This window comes from Triturus cristatus, chromosome 6 (assembly GCF_964204655.1).
Source record: "Triturus cristatus chromosome 6, aTriCri1.1, whole genome shotgun sequence".
NCBI classification, from domain to species: Eukaryota; Metazoa; Chordata; class Amphibia; order Caudata; family Salamandridae; genus Triturus; species Triturus cristatus.
Window position 1 is genome coordinate 868164050 of NC_140589.1, and position 23853 is coordinate 868187902.

At 41.8% G+C, this 23853-nt stretch overlaps 1 protein-coding gene and 1 long non-coding RNA gene across 2 annotated transcripts in view; one reads left to right on the forward strand and one right to left on the reverse strand.

Annotated features, from left to right (window-relative positions):
* FRK (fyn related Src family tyrosine kinase) overlaps window positions 1-16048 on the forward strand; it is a 243328-nt gene extending 227280 nt beyond the window's left edge. Inside the window, exon 8 of the mRNA XM_085611457.1 lies at window positions 14933-16048. Coding sequence (XP_085467583.1) covers window positions 14933-15147 — 215 coding nt within the window. The 3' untranslated portion in view covers window positions 15148-16048. The remainder of the gene's footprint in view (window positions 1-14932) is intronic.
* Window positions 1-23853, reverse strand: part of LOC146817982 (uncharacterized) — a 132817-nt gene that overhangs the window by 48688 nt on the left and 60276 nt on the right. The window contains exon 2 of the long non-coding RNA XR_014963040.1: window positions 7963-8020. This is a non-coding gene — a long non-coding RNA (uncharacterized LOC146817982). The remainder of the gene's footprint in view (window positions 1-7962; window positions 8021-23853) is intronic.

Here is a 23853-nt window from a genome sequence, read left to right on the forward strand (position 1 = left end):
CTTACGTCAGCGGTAAAGATGGTTCTCAATAATTGGAAAGACACTCACAAGACTTCATACAGAGGATGGATAAACTGGGTTACTCACCTCAGAGGTGCTGATAATATTGCACTACAGAAACCCTTGTTTAGATCACTATGGAAATCCTTGGACATTTATTTCAATACACACAGACCGCCATGATTAAACATATCTAGTTTGTACTTTCTGTAATAATTTTGCTGATAACATGTAAGCTTTGATGTCATTATTTTTACGCTCCATCTACAGCGAATCCTCCAATGTTTATATACTAATAATACTAGTTATTCAATATAGGTTTCTCTTGGTGTTTATCAGAGGGTTTTTATTCTTTCTCTCTTTTTTTGTCTTTTCTTTTCCTTTCCCTCTGTTCTTTTGTTTCTCTAAAGTGTTTATTTCATCTCCTCTTCCATTTTCTCTTTTTTTCTCCCTTCTCTTTTTTCTTGTCTTTTTTCTGTGTTCTGCTCATTGCTTATGTTGAGTTTATATGGTTTGGATTACTAATTTAGTTACTCTACAAATGTTTATGCCATACTATTTTGTAACTTTAGCTCACTTATTAGGCCTGTACATTACTACAAACTTGTTTTTTCTTTTTTGGTTATGTTGGTGTATTGTTGAAAAATTCAATAAAGTATTTGAAATGAAAAAGAAAGAGCAAAACACCATTAATAATTGTTTATGTGCAGAAAGGTGTGCCTTCCTGCACATAAAAAATCATTCCCTGCAACACAAACACCCTTATACTATGGTGGAAGGGTGTCTGTGTTGGCGCAAAGAACTATTTTTAGCGCCAGTGCTATGGAAAACACAGGTATATGCTGTATTGTTGTAAATTCGGCGCATCTCTGCGTTTTGGAAATGGTGTAGTGTGGCGCGGTGAAACTTGCTCTGCTATTTCAATGCAAATCTGACCAAAGGATTGCACTTTGGTGTCAAACAGAAGGAGATATCCATCCAGTGGCTATTGTACAGTGTTTTAATAGGAAACCTGGAAACAAATTCTCGCTTCCTCGATTGAAAAAAATTAAGTGACCCTAGGCAATTACTTCAGTTCACTGTGCCTCATTTTCCATGATCATCGCATTAAAGAGCTGCTTGAAATCCATCAGTTCAGGATGTGCATTGTACAAAAACCTGCTTGCATATGCTTTCATTGACTATCATGTTGCTCAATCTATAATAACAATATTTGCCATACGTATGGGGTCACAAGACAATTGACTTGCCTGTCGGTTCACAAATGACGAAGAAAAGGGGTGGAGGAAGTGGCAGTCCATGAATACTTCTAAGTTCATATTTAGAAACTGTTTTAAGTATCACTCAAGGCAGTGATGAAATCTAATGTAGTAAATTGAAATGTGCACTTGCAATATTCCAAATAATATTTCAAATTTCACAACAAACTTACAATGCACTTCTATCTGGATAAAATGCGTTTAACGTTCAAGTAGGTGATTACAACCAATAACAAGATAATGCTTGGTGCCATCCTAAATAAAATATACTTTTCAGGTATCATCAGATTTTCCATGGTGTACGCTAATAATGTCATCAGTATTATCCATGAAGCGACTCAGCTGAGGGATAATCGAACATGACACGTTTCAATGATCAGAATCCAATAGACAAAGCATCAGTCACATATACGCTGAAAAATTACCTAATAAAGGCGTAAGTGCAAAATATTCAAGATCCGCACGTCCAGGTGTGGTGTGTAATAAAGAGGATTGAATAAGACCACTGTTGACATTAATGTAATCTAACATTATAAAACTGATAGAAAAAAGGCAGAAAACCAGAACCAATAAAACAATTAAAAAGGGAGAGGAAAAAGGGACAGAAAGAGACAGTGCTATCTCCAAATCCTGTAGATAGCTTAGGGTATTATCCACCAACAACAGTTTGAGTAGCCATTTCCACTAAAGGGTGCTCGAGGCTAGTACACTTTTCCAACAAAAGGTATCCACATGGAAACTTTCACATTTTAAAGACAAACTTTATAACTTTAAAACCGGTATCATATTTTTGCACAACGTTGTTGCGTAATTTACATACTGAATATTGTGATGTCTTCGACTCCCACCCACACTCCCCTGCTCAGCTATCCCTATTCATTTGTTGACTTGCCCACCTCTACACCCGTCGCAGTACACGAGGGAAAGCAAGTATTTTACATGCCCGAGTTGTGAGCTGAGAAGCCTAGCAGGTGCTGCCTGTACGCTCAGGGCCTTGGTCAGGCCCACATGGCTTTCAGGAAGGGCGAGCAGCATTTCTTGATAACAGCCGTCTGCTTCCGTTTGTCATTTCCGGGTTGTAATGCTCAGTGGGACCTGAGAGCAGCATGTAGGAGGCCTCATGCAGAGTTGCTCATAAGCTGAAATTTTTCTAATTTTATCACCAGTGGCTTACACTGTGGCGGCTTGCCAATAGGGGTGTTCCGGCAGATCTCACCCCACCCCTGAGTCACCACACAGTACTCTGTTTTTTATTTTGACCTGTAATCATCTACTAGTGTCCAGGGGTGCTGCACTCCACCAGAGGAGTGCCTGTATGCCACACTAACATACAGAGTGCTATCTAGACGCTAGTGCTCATGCCGGAACTTGTAGCTGAAGTGGGCCGGCTTGACATCTTCACAAGTCTCAGCAACCGGCACTTCCCCAGAGACCAGGGGACAGATGCCACAGCTCCCAGGTATCTGATGGAACGCTGATTTGTCTGCCCTAAGAACTCAAGCCAATCCCAATGCTGCATTGGGGTTGGCTGGGCCGGTTCCAGGCTCCAGAGTTCCTTGTTTCTTGCCTTCTTTGATGCCCAAATGAGGGACACATATTTTGCAGGGCATTTCTCTTTCATTCCACCCTTTTTCCAACCCATGTGAGGCACATGGGTGATGGCACAATTGACCCCAGTTTTGCATACGTTTTCTGGAGATGGAAAACAGGGCAGTTCCCCTATCTCTCGCGGACATTGGGCAAAACCAAAAAAAAGCTGAGTTCACTAGATGTCCTATTTGATATGTGATTAATCACTGTGGTATACTAGACAGGAACTTTGATTAAAATAAATACATTAATAATTGTTCAATAAAAAAATGAACATCCATGATGATCTTGCACCGAGTGGCTATCTCTATGTACTTTCTCAGTCCTAGCTTCAGGCGTGCGTCCTGCAGCTGCTGCCTCATGCCAAAGTCAAACAATCATTGCCAATGCCAATAGGTCTGGCTTTTAAATGCACTGTCAAGCCAGATCTTAAAATCCAAGTAGGTTAACAACTGACCTCCTCCCAGTTCTGCTGCTGACGGAGAAAAACACTATACATTATCTAGGTATCTAAGACATTACAGTGTTGTGTGTGCCCCTGTTCAATCTAAGGCAGGTAGATAAATAAACAAAATTATCACTGCTTTGTAGAGGGCAAGCACTTTTTTTTGTGGAAGCACACAATTGCTGCCCTATAAAAACATGTACTCCTGGCTCTCCCAGCATGTGGGTGGAGCCAAAGGTCCTCTCTAGTGATGCTCACATAATTGTCTGGCGACAGCTATACTGTCAAGCAAGACCATAAAGAAATTAGGAAAATTAATGAGCTCCGTCTCTAACTCGGCACACCATTGTAGCTTAGGGTAGTTAATGATCAGTAATTAAATATTGCCTGTTTGAATAACAAAACGCTTGTGTTTGTCAGTCTTAATTAATACTGTCATGTGAAGTACAGCTTCGTGCTCATAACATATTAAAATGTGAAGTAGGAGCCCTGGCGCAAATTGGCAAAGGACTGCCTCTGCCTCACAGGGTTTTTGGAAGGGGTCACAGAGGATCACGTAGTGGATAACATAGGTCACTGGGTTATCTGGGCATGCGCAGAGGGATTAATATCCCTTGATATGATGCGAAAGTAAAGATCATAGGTCTGGGGCACATTACAGCAGTGGTGAATCTTGGCAGTTGAGGAAATCTTGAGATTGATGAGGAGGCAGCTGACCGCTTACGCGGGGTCCCACCCGGTGGCAGGACAGAGCAGTAGGCCAGAGGGAGTCAATCAGTCAATCAATCAGGCATTTGTTAGGCGCAACTACTCACTTGTAAGGGTCTTAAGGCGCTGGAGGGTGGGGGAGTGGCAGGTTCCAGTCCATCAAGGAGGGGGTCTGTCAAAGAGCCATGTTTTGAGGTTTCTTGTGAAGATGGGGAGCGATGTTGTCTGTCTGAGGTTGAGCAGAAGTTTGTTCCAGGCTTTAGCCGCGAGGAAGGAGAAGGAGCGGCCTCCCGATCTGGTCTTTCTGGTGCAGGGGACCACGGCGTAGGAGAGCTGGGCTGATCGTAGAGTCCTTTGAGGTGCATGGAATTTGAGTCGGCTGTTCAGGTATGCTGGTCCGGTGTCGTGGAGGGCCTTGTGTGCGTGGGTGAGCATCTTGAAGGTGACTCTATCCTCGATGGGGAGCCAGTGGAGTGTGTGCAGGTGCTTGGAGATGTGGCAGTGTCTTGGCAGGTTGAGGACCAGTCTTGCGGCAGCGTTCTGCATGTTCTGTAGCTTGCGGGTGAGGTTTTAGTTTTTTCCGGCATAGAGTGTATTGCCATAGTCTAGTCTGCTGGTGACCAGGGCGTGAGTGACGGTCTTTCTGTGTTCAAGGGGGATCCATTTGAAGGTCTCGCGTAGGAGGGTGTGGAAGCAGGAGGACGAGACGAAGTTGATCTGGCAGTCCATTTTGAGCTTGGAGTCCAGGATGATTCCCAGGTTGCGTGCATGGTCCGTGGGGGTGGGCGGGCTTCCGAGGCCGGGCGGCCACCAGGTGTCGTTCCAGGCGTCGGGGTTTAGGCCCATGATGAGTACTTCTGTTTTGTTGGTGTTTAGTTGTAGGCAGCTGTTTTTCATCCATTTGGCGACGGCTTCCATGCCTTCTCGAAAGTTATGTCTGGCGGTGTTGGGTTCGTGGGATAGGGAGAGGATGAGTTGGGTGTCATCTGCGTATGACACAATGTTGAGTCTGTAGGTTCTGACGATGGGGGCGAGTGGAGCTATGTAGACGTTGAAGAGCGTAGGGCTGAGGGAGGACCCCTGAGGGGTCCTTCCTCAGCCCATCCACATGGGTACCCCTGAACGTAATTGCTTGTGTCTCCTTCCCCATTTCATGACTTTCAATTCACTTGCATTTGGCAGGTATAACTCTTTTTGTTACTATTTGATATACAAAATGCCTCCACTGACTGGAGTCACCCACTTTTTAAACCTATTTTACCATCTTAAAAAAAGGGATTCATTGCCCATTATTCTTAACTAGATCATCCTGTTAAACACCTGATCTCAGCTGCATTTTTGAGGCAAGAGGTTGCAAGGTATGCAGTTAAGTGGGGGAGGGCAGTAGGCCCATAAGGAGGCCTGGATGCCCTTCTTCCGTGCTCGGACAAATAGGCAGAGGGCAGGTTATGAGGAGGGGACAGACAATCCCCCTACCCCGAAACTGAAGGCCCCTAGTACAGACCAGAATGGTGGATCATGCTTGAACCCAGGAGCAGTGGAACCACAGCCTCCCAGACATGGGCCAGGATGCAAGAGTCTAGCAGCCAGGCCTTCAACAGTTAGGACTATTGGCCCTTACGGGATCAAAATGAGGCCAGTGTGGCTGACACTGAAGTATGTGGAAGGCCCCTGGAGCGTCCCCGTAAAGAGAATACAGAATGATCACCGGCCCAATACTGATGAAACAACAATGAAGCTTCAGACCTGGATGTGCACCTCTTTTGGAGTGCATCTTGGGTTAACTGGTCATAACAGTATGTGGGAGCAGAGTTCCGAGGGCGGATGCCACAAACAAGCAAGAAGTGTGCTGAGGGTGGCATGGTTTGGTGGCCCACGTTGAAGGATAAATGTAAACAGGGATTGGAGCACCACAGCCTCAAGAGGAGACAATGGGAAGATACAAGTGTTGGAAGTGACAACGGTAGGGCATATGGGGTGCATTGGTTAGGAAGAGGGGCTAGATGTCTAAGAGGAGTGGTAATGGAAATCCATAGAGTGTGTAAGGTGCCCGAGGCAAGGAGTCAGAAGCCAGGTGTGGCTGGAAGGGTCTTTAGAAAGCTAAGGGGCTACATGATGATGAGGATGAAGGAATGGTGAAGTTGTAGAGCTCAACACTGGAAGATGAGACAACAACAAAAATTCACAGCAACATGAAAGAAACATGAAAGTATGATTTACCAAAGGCTTGCACATTGTCAAACAAAGGGATGCGTCAAACAGACAAGATTTCCAATTTGAAGTTAGTAAAAAGAACACTGGCGCGTGGTGTGAGATACTGATGAATGAGGGTGAGAGGGGATGATAGGACCCCGTGGGGCACTGTCCTCTAGAACTTGATGCAATCACCATTTTAGTTATAGCCCAAGTAGTAAGAAGGGAATGTGTGTGGCTTTTGCTCTTATGTTGTTCAGCAGAGAGGTTTTAGACTAGTATATAATGAGAGAATGCCAAGTTGTTACAGAGGCATCGAAGAGGGAAACGTCCTGGTGTGGAGTTGTGGGGTGGGGCAGAAAGGGATAGTCAGCTGCAGAGGCATCCATTTTATATAGCTTAAGTTTACAGTTCATGGAGGATGTTAAAGCCACACCCACGCGGTGGGCAGTAGCCCAGGTGAGCCTGGGACATTAAGTAGCTTCATGAGATGTGAGAGGCATGGTGGGGAGGCTTGAGAGAGTGTGGCAAAGACTGATGACTTTTCCTTTGTGATCTGAGCAGGAAGCCAGAGAAAGATGGTCGATTGAGGACGACAATGTGATGGGTTTATCTGAGATTGGGGGGGGGGGGGGGTGTCTTTGACACATGATAGGATGGTTGAGCTGTCTTAAGTGACCTTCAAAAGTAGAGTGCTTTAAGGGGTAGTGATGGGGAGGTGCTTCTGGCAGACAAGCGGGAGTAGCAGAGGATGGTACTGCGCATAGTGGAATAATTGGGAGTTTGGAATAAGGCAGTACGTTTGGGGGATTGGGGATATGAGACCGTTGAGGCTGGCAGCAGGCTTGCTGGCAGTGAAGATGTGGTATGAATACAGGCAAAGGTAGACAGACCTCATTGGGAGCAGTGCCAAGAAAAGACAGGTAAACTTATTGAGGGGCAGGCTTTCAGTGTAAACACGTTTGCAGCTCATAGTCTTAAAAAATACATTAAGTTGAATTTAAAAAAGATGATAGTTTCTAAAAGAGGCTTCTAGTATAAGATGAAAGAGTAACAGCAATGGTAATATTGTCAATAAAAAGAACTGAAGATACTTCAGTTCAGAAACTATAAGACTGTGAATTAAACATTGCTTAGGTCCCTGGAAGGGGTAGTGGACTTCAGAGTATATCATTCACTCCTGTTTTCCTCTTCACGCCACTTTTCTCTGCAACCTTTCACTCTTAGACAGTTACACCCCTTTTCTCTCCATTGCATCCTGAACTCCTCCTTCTACACATTTCATATGTCATTTCCTTCATTTTCATCGCTGTCTTTTCACTTTCTCCTGCCTGTAATCCTTTTCACCACCTCCCCTTCATCATACACCCTCTGTCTCTTACTCTCTATCTTTCTATCCCACACGCACACACACTCCCTGTTCTCACCTTTAAAAAAATTATTTTATTTTGATAGTGACAATATTTCACAGCAGTGTGTATTTTTCACACTATTTAACATAAAATGGTAATTACAACTGACATGTATGTGACCAAAGCTATTTGTGCTCTGCAGAGAGTCCGAGGACTTGATGTGCATGTATTCTGCACACCTTTAGATGACCCATTGACAGCGACTGTGAGAAACTCGCACTGCCTTCAACCTACACTCCAGAGTGCCCACTCATGAACTTTAATGAACACCCTCTCACACCCTGCAACCACAGACACACCTATGCGCTATACAAAAGTAGTATGCTGCATACAAAAAAAATATAAAAAAACTTACATGAATAAATCCTTGGAAATAAGCATATACTTTGATGGTTTGCAAGACCAAGCACAACCTGAAATATAAACAGGGACATCATCACTGACCAGAGTTAGCTTAAGGGTTAGCTTTTACAGTCATTGTTCCATCAGTGCCCTTAAAGTTAAACATATGAATATATAGTCCGGTGGGCTTCGTTTCAAAGTCAGTTTTAATTATTTTCAGGACAGCAAAGAAACATTGTCTTATTAAATTGACCAACAGTAAGGCGATTTTAAAATGAATAATAAAGCATATGAATAAAAAGTGGCACTTTTTTGCCAGCAGCCCAGGCAGGGGTGGTTCCTTCTAAAGGGCAGAGGTGTGTCGCCCTCCTGGTGCGAGCGCAGCAGGTAAACACAAATAAATAAAACGGCATAGTGATACCATTTTAATTTGCCACTGGCTCGCGCTGTGAACAGTGTGAGTTTGAGGGCAGGGTGTGGGGCAGAATCCTGCAATTGCAGGACGACTTCTGGGTCTACAGAGTGCATGTCGACTTTGCCAGCTGTATTGCGACGGCCAGTCCGACATGCGCACTGTAGACCCAGCAATCCCAGGGCTGTGAAACAGCCAGGGGATTGTTTGGACAGGCCCTTGGTCTCAAAATGAGTGCTGGTTTAGCCTCCTCCAACCAATCCGGGAGCTGCTATCATTTTGAAAACAGCATGAGTGCAGCTCCAGGATTGGTGTGAGTCACGTTCCACTGGGCGGGACTTAAGTTCTTCCATTCCCTGCCTGTGGACACCAGTTTCAGGAAAAAGAAGTGCTACAACTGCGGGAACAGCATTAATGGCGAGTTGTGCACCATCGTGCCTCACCATAGTTTTGCATTGCTATCGGCCACAGAGCCCAGGGAAGCATCTTGAATGTGTTTTTAACATTAAAAAAACATCACTGAGCACACAAAGTCAGCATTTTAATGGCATTCATGCACGTTTAATGTATAAAATAGTTTTAGTTAATTAACAGATCACTAGACATTGCACTTTCCTTTATAATAGAGCTAGTTTTAATATTTAAAACATTTAGTTCTATGTCGATACTAATGGAATATCAAATAAATTAACAAGTAGGGCTCTACTTTTCTATGCCAGAAGACCGTCACAGTGGTGGTGTGGCACTGTGGATTACTTCCTAAGTTAGGATGAAGCTTTATGTTAAGGAAAGCAAGTAGGTCTGTGGTGTGTTTTTGCATACTAACTACCAGACTGACATCTTCCAGCATCAGTTAATGCACAAATTTAAGTTCGGTCACGTTTTTGTGGCCAATATTTATTCAGTTAGTTGAACGTATATGGCTTATAATGAACCTCATTGGGCAGGTGCAAATAAAGTTGAGATTTTAAGATTTCGATTGGATTTTCTCTACTGGGAGTTCCTCATACTCCTTTTAATTAGTAGTCTTTTTGGCATGTGATAGACACCATTTACGGAAAATGGGATGTTATAAGGGATGTCCATGCAAATTTTTAATAACTCCCACTAAGTTATACATTTGCGGGTATTCAAACGTTTTCTGTTATATTAGCAAATGAAAAGGAGCGTTCAATTCTATACAAAGATTATCTGTTCCAAAATTAACAGTTGGTTAAACCGTTCTCCAGCAATAGATCAAGTAGTCATCATGTGACATATAAAAGTTATCCAGAAGTCTTGCGAATTGCTTTGAATCCAATTTTATTAAACAAATGCATAGTACTTAACAATATTACATTATATGTTAAACTTTAACAGGGTCACATAAAACAGGTTTACTCGTGACCCCCAAAAATCTTAAAATGACAGGGGTACAGAGACAGAGTCAGAGGTAGTGGTAAGCAGAGATAGAGAGAGTTTTAGATAGAGAAACAGGATAGACCGATTTAAAATAGAGGGAGAGTTCCCATTCCAAGGAGTCCCCTTGAAGGCGGGGGTCCTGGGCAAGTGCCCACTTTGCCAATACATTTAAACGTCTCTAGACTGCTTTTACGAAAGAGAGGAGACCAATATAGGTGCAACACACAGCCAGTTCATTATTAGTGTCTGTGTGCCCCGATGTTCCCTCATGCGTGTCCAATCGCCGTTCAGGATGGGGGCCAGCAATAGAAGGGGCCTTGGTGCAAGCAGGCAATTAACACAGTCCTGTGGGCTTCGTTTCAAAGTCAGTTTTAATTATTTTCGGGACAGCAAAGAAACATTGTCTTATTAAATTGACCAACAGTAAGGCGATTTTAAAATGAATAATAAAGCATATGAATAAAAAGTGGCACTTTTTTTGCCAGCAGCCCAGGCAGGGGTGGTTCCTTCTAAAGGGCAGAGGTGTGTCGCCCTCCTGGTGCGTGCGCAGCAGGTAAACACAAATAAATAAAATGGCATAGTGATACCATTTTAATTTGCCACTGGCTCGCGCTGTGAACAGTGTGAGTTTGAGGGCAGGGTGTGGGGCTGAATCCTGCAATTGCAGGGCGACTTCTGGGTCTACAGAGTGCATGTCGACTTTGCCAGCTGTATTGCGACGGCCAGTCCGACATGCGCACTGTAGACCCAGCAATCCCTGGGCTGTGAAACAGCCAGGGGATTGTTTGGACAGGCCCTTAGTCTCAAAATGAGTGCTGGTTTAGCCTCCTCCAACCAATCCGGGAGCTGCTATCATTCTGAAAACAGCATGAGTGCAGCTCCAGGATTGGTGTGAGTCACGTTCCACTGGGCGGGACTGAAGTCCTTCTCTTCCCTGCCTGTGGACACCAGTTTCAGGAAAAAGAAGTGCTACAACTGCGGGAACAGCATTAATGGTGAGTTGTGCCTCACCATAGTTTTGCATTGCTATCCGCCACAGAGCCCAGGGAAGCATCTTGAATTTGTATTTAACATTAAAAAAACATCACTGAGCACACAAAGTCAGCATTTTAATGGCATTCATGCACGTTTAATGTATAAAATAGTTTTAGTTAATTAACAGATCACTAGACATTGCAATTTCCTTTATAATAGAGCTAGTTTTAATATTTAAAACATTTAGTTCTATGTCGATACTAATGGAATATCAAATAAATTAACAAGTAGGGCTCTACTTTTCTATGCCAGAAGACCGTCACAGTGGTGGTGTGGCACTGTGGATTACTTCCTAAGTTAGGATGAAGCTTTATGTTAAGGAAAGCAAGTAGGTCTGTGGTGTGTTTTTGCATACTAACTACCAGACTGACATCTTCCAGCATCAGTTAATGCACAAATTTAAGTTCGGTCACGTTTTTGTGGCCAATATTTATTCAGTTAGTTGAACGTATATGGCTTATAATGAACCTCATTGGGCAGGTGCAAATAAAGTTGAGATTTTAAGATTTCGATTGGATTTTCTCTACTGGGAGTTCCTCATACTCCTTTTAATTAGTAGTCTTTTTGGCATGTGATAGACACCATTTACGGAAAATGGGATGTTATAAGGGATGTCCATGCAAATTTTTAATAACTCCCACTAAGTTATACATTTGCGGGTATTCAAACGTTTTCTGTTATATTAGCAAATGAAAAGGAGCGTTCAATTCTATACAAAGATTATCTGTTCCAAAATTAACAGTTGGTTAAACCGTTCTCCAGCAATAGATCAAGTAGTCATCATGTGACATATAAAAGTTATCCAGAAGTCTTGCGAATTGCTTTGAATCCAATTTTATTAAACAAATGCATAGTACTTAACAATATTACATTATATGTTAAACTTTAACAGGGTCACATAAAACAGGTTTACTCGTGACCCCCAAAAATCTTAAAATGACAGGGGTACAGAGACAGAGTCAGAGGTAGTGGTAAGCAGAGATAGAGAGAGTTTTAGATAGAGAAACAGGATAGACAGATTTAAAATAGAGGGAGAGTTCCCATTCCAATGAGTCCCCTTGAAGGCGGGGGTCCTGGGCAAGTGCCCACTTTGCCAATACATTTAAACGTCTCTAGACTGCTTTTACGAAAGAGAGGAGACCAATATAGGTGCAACACACAGCCAGTTCATTATTAGTGTCTGTGTGCCCCGATGTTCCCTCATGCGTGTCCAATCGCCGTTGAGGATGGGGGCCAGCAATAGAAGGGGCCTTGGTGCAAGCAGGCAATTAACACAGTCCTGTGGGCTTCGTTTCAAAGTCAGTTTTAATTATTTTCGGGACAGCAAAGAAACATTGTCTTATTAAATTGACCAACAGTAAGGCGATTTTAAAATGAATAATAAAGCATATGAATAAAAAGTGGCACTTTTTTTGCCAGCAGCCCAGGCAGGGGTGGTTCCTTCTAAAGGGCAGAGGTGTGTCGCCCTCCTGGTGCGTGCGCAGCAGGTAAACACAAATAAATAAAATGGCATAGTGATACCATTTTAATTTGCCACTGGCTCGCGCTGTGAACAGTGTGAGTTTGAGGGCAGGGTGTGGGGCTGAATCCTGCAATTGCAGGACGACTTCTGGGTCTACAGAGTGCATGTCGACTTTGCCAGCTGTATTGCGACGGCCAGTCCGACATGCGCACTGTAGACCCAGCAATCCCTGGGCTGTGAAACAGCCAGGGGATTGTTTGGACAGGCCCTTAGTCTCAAAATGAGTGCTGGTTTAGCCTCCTCCAACCAATCCGGGAGCTGCTATCATTCTGAAAACAGCATGAGTGCAGCTCCAGGATTGGTGTGAGTCACGTTCCACTGGGCGGGACTGAAGTCCTTCTCTTCCCTGCCTGTGGACACCAGTTTCAGGAAAAAGAAGTGCTACAACTGCGGGAACAGCATTAATGGTGAGTTGTGCACCATCGTGCCTCACCATAGTTTTGCATTGCTATCCGCCACAGAGCCCAGGGAAGCATCTTGAATTTGTATTTAACATTAAAAAAACATCACTGAGCACACAAAGTCAGCATTTTAATGGCATTCATGCACTTTTAATGTATAAAATAGTTTTAGTTAATTAACAGATCACTAGACATTGCACTTTCCTTTATAATAGAGCTAGTTTTAATATTTAAAACATTTAGTTCTATGTCGATACTAATGGAATATCAAATAAATTAACAAGTAGGGCTCTACTTTTCTATGCCAGAAGACCGTCACAGTGGTGGTGTGGGACTGTGGATTACTTCCTAAGTTAGGATGAAGCTTTATGTTAAGGAAAGCAAGTATGTCTGTGGTGTGTTTTTGCATACTAACTACCAGATTGACAACTTCCAGCATCAGTTAATGCACAAATTTAAGTTCGGTCACGTTTTTGTGGCCAATATTTATTCAGTTAGTTGAACGTATATGGCTTATAATGAACCTCATTGGGCAGGTGCAAATAAAGTTGAGATTTTAAGATTTCGATTGGATTTTCTCTACTGGGAGTTCCTCATACTCCTTTTAATTAGTAGTCTTTTTGGCATGAGATAGACTCCAATTTTATTAAACAAATGCATAGTGCTTAACAATATTACATTATATGTTAAACTTTAACAGGGTCACATAAAACAGGTTTACTCGTGACCCCCAAAAATCTTAAAATGACAGGGGTACAGAGACAGATTCAGAGGCAGTGGTAAGCAGAGATAGAGAGAGTTTTAGATAGAGAAACAGGATAGACAGATTTAAAATAGAGGGAGAGTTCCCATTCCAAGGAGTCCCCTTGAAGGCGGGGGTCCTGGGCAAGTGCCCACTTTGCCAATACATTTAAACGTCTCTAGACTGCTTTTACGAAAAAGAGGAGACAGGGATTTCTAAGGAAGGGAATATTCCCCAATTTGAAGAGAAGGGGTATTTCACCAGGGGAAACTTCCTTGGGAGATTTTTTTTAAATAAAATTGCAAAACATATTGTAATATTTTTTATAGAACTAGTTAGGTTTGGGGTTAGGAGATTAAGGGCGTGATTTAGAGTTTGGAAGACTGGTAACTCTTTCAGAAACTTGATTGATATCCCATCTACCTTATTTCAAGAACATTACATTCTGTGGTACTTGTAATGAGGCAAGCGGGATATCCGTCACGTTTGTCACAAGGTACCCGTCCACCAAACTCTAAATCACACCGACAGAATTTACACCTGAAAATCTACGTATATTTCTGAGTGCAACAATATGGAACTCCGTGAACTTCGATATAAAGAAACCATCTAAGACTAACACAGATTTATACCTGCTCATCAATGGTTACTTTTTTCATTTGCGAATGAGCCTTATTGTGTTCTTAAAAGCCTAACTGTAGTCAGTATGGGAACCTACTCTGGGGATAAAGCATATTGTCCTCCCTTATGCTAAGTTTATAAAGAAGGTAAAGAGGGATTAATTGAGACAGCCTTTTTTTTTTTAAATTATCAGATAAGATTACCAAAATGAATAGACCTATATTATTGCCAGACTGTGCGCTTCTTTACAATGTCCCCATTATGAAAACCTGTAAATCCACCACCTGTACGTGCCAATACCAGGGCATAGGCAGCTCTGCCGGGTATTACAAGTCAGACAATAGCCCCTGCGGGGGCCCCGATTTCCAGGGCCCCCTCCTGTACTGTGCATGGGAGGCAGGCCCCTGGCCTGAGAGCTCCTGACTGGGTCCAGAATGTGGGGGCCCCCTCCATGTACTTTGCAGGATGCCCCCTAAGGTTTCGTTATGCCACTGGTTAGACCCTTGGAGTCATTTAAAAATGAGGAATTACAGGGGGAATACTAATTCTGGTCCTATTCTTCCTCCAGTAAAATTCCTCATTCATTCACTACATTTCACCGGAACCACCTCTTTTGGCTGATGGAGTGTCCAGATGAATTCACTATACATCCATGGAGTTACCATTCTAATCCTGTTTTGACTTATAATAGGGATTACCATATACCTCCGAATGAAGCCCTTTCTGTTAACTGCTGTAATGGTTTGATCATGTGGATTAGCAGAACAGCTGGAGGATATTGATGTAATGCAGTTGCTTGATTCCATGGACTAGAATATGCACTGAAGGTTTCTTATTACTTTGTCACAGGTATGACTGGCATGCAAGTGGTTCAACAACTAGAGAAAGGATACAGAATGCCTCAACCGCCCAACTGCCCAAAGGACTTGTACGACATTATGCTTGAGTGCTGGAACAAAGTCCCAGACGAGAGACCAACTTTTGAAACGCTGCAGTGGAGGATGGAGGATTTCTTCGAATCAGATCCTAGCTCCTATGCGGATGCAAATGCATTTGTGAAATAAGCACCTAGAGGTGTCATCCATTTTGTGATTATGACTTGAACAGAAACTGTGAAATGGGGCTTGGCGTTTCTGTCTAAAAGTAAGGAGAAATTTAGTGGTGATAAGGGCAAGTGAAAGCTAAGAACAAGGCCAATACCCACTCCCGCTGATCAATCAGGGATGCCACAAGACCATACTTCGGGTTTTAAAAATGATTGGACACTTTGTACCTGCACTGATTTTGGTGTTATTTTCAAGATTTTTTTAACCTGGTATGTTCCAGAACGGATTGAGAAACTCCAATATATAATTCTACTTTTTATTACGGCTTTGTTTCCCTTTCACCACTCTTTTTGTTTACAATTTTCAAATGGGTATTAACCAAGATGCTGAAATGCATAATCTTTTTAATATGAAGGAATCACTTGCATATAGTTGGGCCACACAGCAGGACCTGTGTCTTTAAAACATGCTATCTTTTACTCTCCAGTGACAGTACAGAGGTATTAAATTACACCTACATTTATGTAACGGTAAATATGTTTCACAAGCATTGTCATTGCACTTTTTCTTTTCTTTAAAAATAACTCCGGCTTATGAAGACTATGATTGAAGTTTGAAATCTTTCCTCTGTAATCCTCCTTTCACCATCTCTCAACAACCTCCACTACATACCCCGCTCAAGATGTGGTATTGTCTTATAGGTATAATTCTATATGTTTAACCCGCACCATGTCCGTCAATGCAAAGGTAAATGCACAATGACGTCATGCCCAGAGAGCAATCTATTTATTTGTAATTATTTCCTGATGTGTTATTTATGTTCTATTTTAATCTGACTATACATTTTCTAGAAACCCACCAATTACTCAATAAATCTACTCTTTAATTCCTGGATTTTGCAGAGTGAATGAGCATTTCACAATCTGACTCGCGTGGTTTGTTTTATTTTTCCACCTGAGGCATAGCTGCTAAATGAGGACAATTTACTTGTTCTAAGTTGTGTTGCATTTGTTTTCAATTTAGGAAATTCACCAGAGTGAGAAATTGAGTAGAAAATATCTCAATTGATGACTGCTTATTTGTCAGGAATGAAATGGCAAAAGTGTGTTCTCAAGAACACAGGGCATGCTGCCACAGAAACAAGAGGTGTTATCACAATGGAAGCACTGACAAAGTCAAGAGATTGTCCTTTTGAATTGCAAAACATTGGTGTGTGGATTGTTAAGTTGTTGGATGTTCAGATGTGAGATTGAGGGCCCCATTCAGTGTCCTGCTGCGCGATGGCTCCCCAGAATATACCACCCAGCTAGACTCAGAGTTTTTGGCAGGCACGCGCCTCATCAAATCAACTGAATTTCCATGTAGAGTTTCTGTAGAAAGCAGATGGCAAATGTGAGTGGAATCCAGAACCACTTGAGATAATGTACTACGTAACTTCAGGTAACTTGTGAGGGCCGCTAACTGGGATAAAGATACGAGCAGGTGCTGGAGCGGGTAGTACAAAATGTTGTATACCCCCCCCCCCCATTCTGCATGTGTATATTAATTCGAATAATCAACTAATGGTAATATTATTAATTTGTTTGAAGTGAAAACTCACCAATTATATTAGCAAAAACAATTACACGTGGGATTTGCATTTTGCATGGCTAAACTAATTGTATACTAATATAAGTACGCATACTAATGGTAGAAAATTAGAATATTGCATGATATATGTTGCTTTTGTGATGTAATTGTAAGTTGCACCAGATGACATCACTGGGTGAATATAAACGCTTTGAATGTTGCTATTATGCTAGATAATTACTTACACATTGGGGAATTAGTGAGGGTTTAACATTTTATTAGCCATTTCAATGTTTTAATTACGTTTTTGTGTTTGTCTTGCTTAAGTTGACCATTTGGGCCTTCATAAAGATGGCTGACTGAGACGTACGACGTGACTGTTACTGTCCCACGAGGTTTTGAGCAAAGTGCGCATGCGCCATCGCCAGCAACAATGGCCCTGTCCTGACCCCAGGGGAGATGTACCCACCAAGGTCATACTGGGAGAGTTGCCAGGACCTCAACAATGAGCTGTCTTTAAAACCGGAACCAGCATGTGCGATGACTTAATCTTACGGACTATGTGAGAACTTCACCGAGTGACCCCAAAGTCACCAATCAGGACTGTCTAAAACTCATTCTTGATAGATTTTGACATTAAAATCATTATAAAAGACAGTAGAATAGTGGGTTAAGGAGCTGGTCATTCGATTTGTCTTGCTGCGAATTTCCTGAGGTTATGCTGACGGAGAGGACGGTGACACTGCTGGACAGCTGTTATCCTGAATCTTTGAGAGACCGATTTGCGGCCTGACTTTGATGAATTTAAAGATTCTTTTCTACGACTTGACTGACTTAGAGGACGACTAATAGCTAGATTAGGTAAATATGATGTTCTGCGGTTTGGACGATGATTTAAAAAAATTTGCAATTTAATATGTTTTGATTAATTGACAAACGTGTTGTGTCGATTATTTGAAGAAATTAGATTAAGAGAAAAGTATAAATAAATGAATTGAATTACTAAACCATAAAAACAACTAACTCATTCATCACCAAATGAGGGGAATATCACGAGGTTTGAAGTTAATAAAGTATTCAATGCGCATTAGGGTTTAGGTAAAAAGATATTCCTTTCATGTCAGCGTTTGGAAACTTATCCCTCTAGAGAAACAGATCAATGAAGTGTGAGTGTTGGTGTTATGGGCCCCACCAATGAATGTATTTGAGTGAATGTGTTATTGCTATATTTGGTCTGTGACGAAGGGGCAATTTGACATTCCACGCTGCAGCAGTTTTTTCTGGTAGCAGGATGATGGTTGTTATTGTTTTGGTTTGGTGAATATAGCTTGTAAATTGCTTATTGATTATTAGTTATTGATTGATATTGGTTTATGTACTAACACTCTGTTGAGTCGCGTCGAGTTTTATGTTGTTTGCACGGCTTCTGGGATGTAGGAAGTCGGAAGTTTGTAACGGTTCCGTAGTAGAGCAGAGGTAAGTACTGCTCTCGGAAAAGATGGAATTGTTGTTGCCCTGTAGGTACACAGGGAGAAACGTGTAACGATTGAAGTTGCACGACGCATTGTCTGGGCTCGATTCGGTGACATCGTCGTGTGTTGCTATTAGAGACATTTTCTGTGTGAGAAAAGTGTGTATGATAGCAAAGGTCATCTGTGAAATTTTGGTCTTAGGTACCAGGAGTCCAAATGGCATTCCGATAACGCTTATCACTGGAAAGGTAACTGGTGTTCTCTGAGCTTGCTAGAAGGATAAAGTAGAGGGAAGTGCTACTTTGTTAACGTATGTCATAATTCTGTAGTAGGACAGACTGTTCACTGTTCTCGGGAAAGACAGGATTCTGTGTGAATGTACTACATTTTCTCGTGTGAAAGTGCGTGAATGTTTAGGCATTCGGGTTAATTGTGAAACTCTAGTTTTATTTCTCAGGAGCATTGGGTCTCCAACTATGTGTCTTTATTCTGGAGAAATGGATAGCTAATGCTTGTTAGAAGGGTAAGGTAGAGGGATGTGCTACTTTATCAACGGAAGTAACGATTCCGTAGTAGGGCAGAGGTAAGCGCTGCTCTCGGGAAAGACGGAATTCTCGTGATTAAGGTCTATTGCTATTCCTTGGTTAGCGAAGCGGGCAATGGTGGTGTTTTTGTGTTGTTACTAACAGAATTGTAAATCTGAAACAAAACTTACCAAGTGGAGTTTGTAAAGGAGGGGTAGACAGGAGCAGGAGCTGCGGCAGCGGCTGTTGACGTCAGAACTACTGCGCTGGGATTGGCCAATCAGTCGGAAACGTAGAATGCTCCGGATTGGTGCGTTGGTATACGCCGCGCTAGGATTGGAGAAGCACAGGGTGACGTAGACGCTCCGGATTGGTGCGTTAGTGTGCGTCACGCTACGATTGGACAGAGTAGCGGCACAGTTGTAAGGAGAGACTAGCGATACACGGAAGACAGGAAAATGTATTACGATCCACCAGAAAAGGAGAAAAAGTCCAGGATTGGTAGAATTAAAAAGTGGTTTAAAAAGGACAAACCGATTGTAACTAGGGAAGGACAGTTACTTCCTCCTCAAAAACCCCCTCATCCTTTATGGTTGCGAAATATGGATATCACACCTGTATTTGGTTAGACAATTGGGTCAAGTATACTGAAAAAGACGCAGTGTTGGCTTTTCCAGAACATGGTTCATTTAATTTGGCAGTTTTGAGAAATTTAAGAGAGAAAATGATTAATTTAGAACCAAGACCTAGACCGACACAATTTGAAGCATTGACAGAATGGGAAGATGAGATGCATGACCGAGAAAGACAGAGACATGGCGGAAGGTATAGGTACATGTTTGGTAGGTCCTACAGACAAGCGAATCATGATGATCGAATGAGAAGGTGGCGGAACGCGAGTATGACTGAGTGTTTGTTTCCCGTTAGAGCTGCACGAGAGAATGAAGGAAGAAAATGCGTAGAAAAGAGACATAATGTGGAATCAAGAGGGTATGGAGTGAATGAATCAGAGGATGATGTTCTTGATGACATGTTCTATGTATGAAATATTAACCCCAAGTGCCCCAATGAAAGAAACAGTACGAATCATAAAATCGGAACCAGAGTTCCAAGATTTGGGAAAAAACAATTCCATTAGAGAGGTAGAAAAGAAGTCCGGAGGTAAAATAAACGATGAAAATTCAGCAGAACTACCAAAGGCGACCCTAGAATTAACAGAGAAAATAAGAGAATTGACCAAAAATTTGGAAGCTGTAACAGTTCCAGTAACGATAGGTCTAGTAATGCCTATTTTTGATAAACAGAAAGATAGCGAACATTGTTTGACGGTCCCTTATAAAAGTAATAAGCAGGTTGACCAACCAAAAATGAGTCAAAATGATAATCCATGGAGACAGACAATAAGTATGATTGAACCAAATGTTTCAAATATTCCATTTATTGGCCAGAACTGTGCAGAAAGGCGTATAACAGTGGAGTCAATATTAGAAACACAAAAGGATTTTGGACAAGGAAATGTAGAGAAGTCAGTAGTGCCATCTACAGAGGAATTAAGTGAATGGTTGAGAAGCTTGCAGAAGAAAGACAAAGCATCTCAGTCAATAGATGTGGCTAAACTACGAATGGCATTGGAAGAGTGAATAGTAGGAACTATCCCTACAGAGAAGTTAAAAACCTACCAAGATGAGGAGTTATTTCTGTGTAAAAGCATAACGTGGAGAGCAAAAAGTCTCCATGAAAGATTAGAAGAAGTGGCAAATGAAATGGGTATAGATATTGAAAAGGTAAAAGCACTACAGAAACCATATCGGGTAGATTTCACTGAAAAGGACATTGAAAATATGAATACCACAGGACGAATAAGTCAGATTAAAGAAATAATTATTTTATTGAGAAAATGGGGAGATGTGGACAAATGGAAAAGTAGATGGTATCGAAAACGAGATGATGTTTCAGATAAAACCTTTTCAGCTTTCCCTGTTAGAGAAAAAGAGAAGGTCGTGACAGAATGCCCTACGAGAGAAATTCCAGGAGGAGGATATGTACATGTCCCATGGACTAGGCAAGATATTTTGTCATTTACAAATGACTTCCCTCGACTCCGTGAAAAACCCGTCGAGTGGTATAGACAGGTGGACAGATTTGTAAAATTGTCCAAAGTATTGTGGATTGATCTAAATAGCTTGTTTGACATTATACTACCAGCAGATCGATGGACAGAGTGCAAAATCATGATAGATTGGCCGACACAAGAATACCCAAGGGATCCAAAAACAGGGGCTCCCGACCCCGAGGTAATGAAGAGATACCAACAGGTTATTGCGTTTCTGAAAAACAAAGTACCTCCTAAAGAGACAGACTGGGTAAAAATTGACAGAACACATCAGGAAAGCAAAGAGTCAGTACACGCATATTATGAGAGGTTAATTTTGGCCTTTAAACAATTTAGTGGGGACGAAAATCTGAGTGAAAAGGATCGAAGTCATTTTGTATACAGGTTTGTATATGGTCTTCGTCCAGAAATCAGTGAGATGATAAAACAGCATACCGTAGACTGGCAAAATAAGAAAATAGACAAAGTACTGAGACATGCTAAATATTTCAGTCATGAGATTGAAGCAAAACAGTGAAAATTGAAAGAAAAGGCTATGTGGGCACAAGTAAAGGTAGCGGAGAGACAGGAAGCTCAATTAGCAGAACAAGCAGGATCAAGACAAAAATGTAATCCTGGGAAAGGTAAAGGAAATATCGAGGAAGCTAAGAAGAAATTTCCGTGTCATAATTGCGGTAGGATAGGGCATTGGAAATCCGAGTGTAAATTTCCCCCGAGTACTAACGATGAAAATGCATCATTGAATCCACAGGTGCAGAATGAGGTGAGTGGTCAACCGCATCGACAGCAGCAGGTTGTAACACAACAGAGTCAGGTGCCAAAACCACCTTTTCCACAGAGCAAAAATTCCCAGAAGTATAGTAAGGAAACGGGATTCTACAATGAAGAACAGGTAAATAAACCGCCGCGCGCTAGCGCTGCTTCGCAGTATTGGCTGCAACGCGATGAAAGTGATTCAGAAGAGGGTTATTGACGGTGCCGAAGGGAGGAAGAAGAGTGCGTACTTGGCGCAGCTCTAGAAGTGCACCAGACAGGCCCATTTGTAGATGGAAAAGTTAATAATGAAAATATTACTTTCCTAGTTGATACTGGTGCTACTCGATCAACTGTTAGATCAGCTGATGTCCAGAATCTTCCTCTCTCGGATGAAACGATCCAAGTAGTTGGTGTATCCAACAGGCAGATTAAAACTTACCTTACAGAACCAGTGATAGTTAGCATAGGGAAATTTTCTGAAATGCACCGCTTTGTCGTGTGCGACACTAGTCCTGTGAATTTGTTAGGTAGAGATTTGTTGTGCAAGATGAACTGCACTATATTTTGTACCCCAGATGGAATAGCTTTTGAAACCCCAGATGATGATGTGCTGTATAAAATGACAATGGCAAACAGGGAGAAGGAGGTTACTGAAACCTATGCTGTATTTAACCCTGACGAATTACCTAAAGAATTAAAACAATCTGTTAAGGCAGTAGTTTGGGATTTCACCGGAGAAGACGTAGGATTAATGAGAAATGTAGATCCAGTAAAAATAACAGTAAAAGAAGGAGTAAGTTATCCAAATGTCCCTCAATATAAGTTGACACCTGAAATGATCGAAGGAGTTACTCCTGTGATTGAAAAAATGATAAAACAAGGTATTTTGAGAGAAATAATGATTAGTTCATGTAATTCGCCAATAATGGGACTGAAAAAGCCTAGTGGGAAGTTCTGGATAGTACAAGATCTGAGAAAGATAAACAAAATTGTTGTCATGCTGTCCCATTATACCGAATCCATCTGTGTTTTTATATCAGATTCCCCATGACGCAGAATGGTATACAGTGATTGATCTATGCCATGCTTTCTTTTCCATCCCATTGCACCACGACAGTCAGCAAATGTTTCCATTTCGTTTTGGTGAGCGTATTTTGGCCTGGTGCCAAATTCCCCAGGGGTATACAGAAAGCCCCTCAATATTTAATCAGCTATTGAAGAAGTCCTTGGAAAATCTAGAAATGCCAGAAAATTCAGTTTTAGTTCAATACATCGATGACCTACTTGTGGCATTGAAAACCCGTGAAGCTTGTGAGGTAGACACAATAGCCTTGCTGAATCATTTGGCAGATGGAGGACTAAAAGTGTCGCCATCGAAATTACAATTTTGTAAGAAGGAAGTACAATATTTAGGACATAACATTGAAAAAGGACTGAGAAGAATAACAATAGACAGAATCAGGATCATAAAGAGAATGAGTCCACCTATGACCCAAAGAGAAGTGAGAATGTTTCTGGGAATGGTTGGATATTGTCGTCCATGGATCAGCAATTTTTCGTTGATCGCAAAACCTTTGGTACGACTGACAAGAAGTGATGTGAAAGATCCCATTGATTTGAACAAAGAGGAATTGGCAGCATTCAAAAGATTGAGAGATGGGTTGTGTGAAGCACCTGCATTAGGTATGCCTGACTATGAAAAGGAATTTGAGTTGTATTGCAGTGAGAGAAATTGATGTGCACTCTCTGTTCTAGTACAGAAGCATGGAAAACTAAGGAGACCAATTGCATATTTTTCATCAATGTTGGACCCAGTAGCTGTAGCCCTACCTGGGTGTTTGAAAGCAGTAGCTGCTACATGTCGAAGTTTGGAACAGAGTGAGGGAATTGTGATGGGATATCCTGTGAAAGTGTTTGTACCTCATGATGTGGCGATCCTTTTAACAAGGAGTCATACTCAGTATATGACACATAGTCGGCTGACTAAGTATGAAAAGGTCATATTAGGTGCAACAAATGTACGTCTTGTAAGATGCTTGAATGTGAATCCTTCAACATTGTTGCATGATGCAGAGAATGTGGAAGTAAGAGATGAAGCAGATCATGACTGTCTGGATGTACTTGATTTCTGTACGAAACCATGACCTAACATAAAAGATTAACCCTTACCAGAAAGTGATTTTGTTATGTTTGTTGATGGGTCTTGTTTGAGGACAGATGATGGAGTGTTAAGTGCAGCATATGCAGTATGCACAGTCGCAGCAGTAATGAAAGCATCCTATTTGAAAGG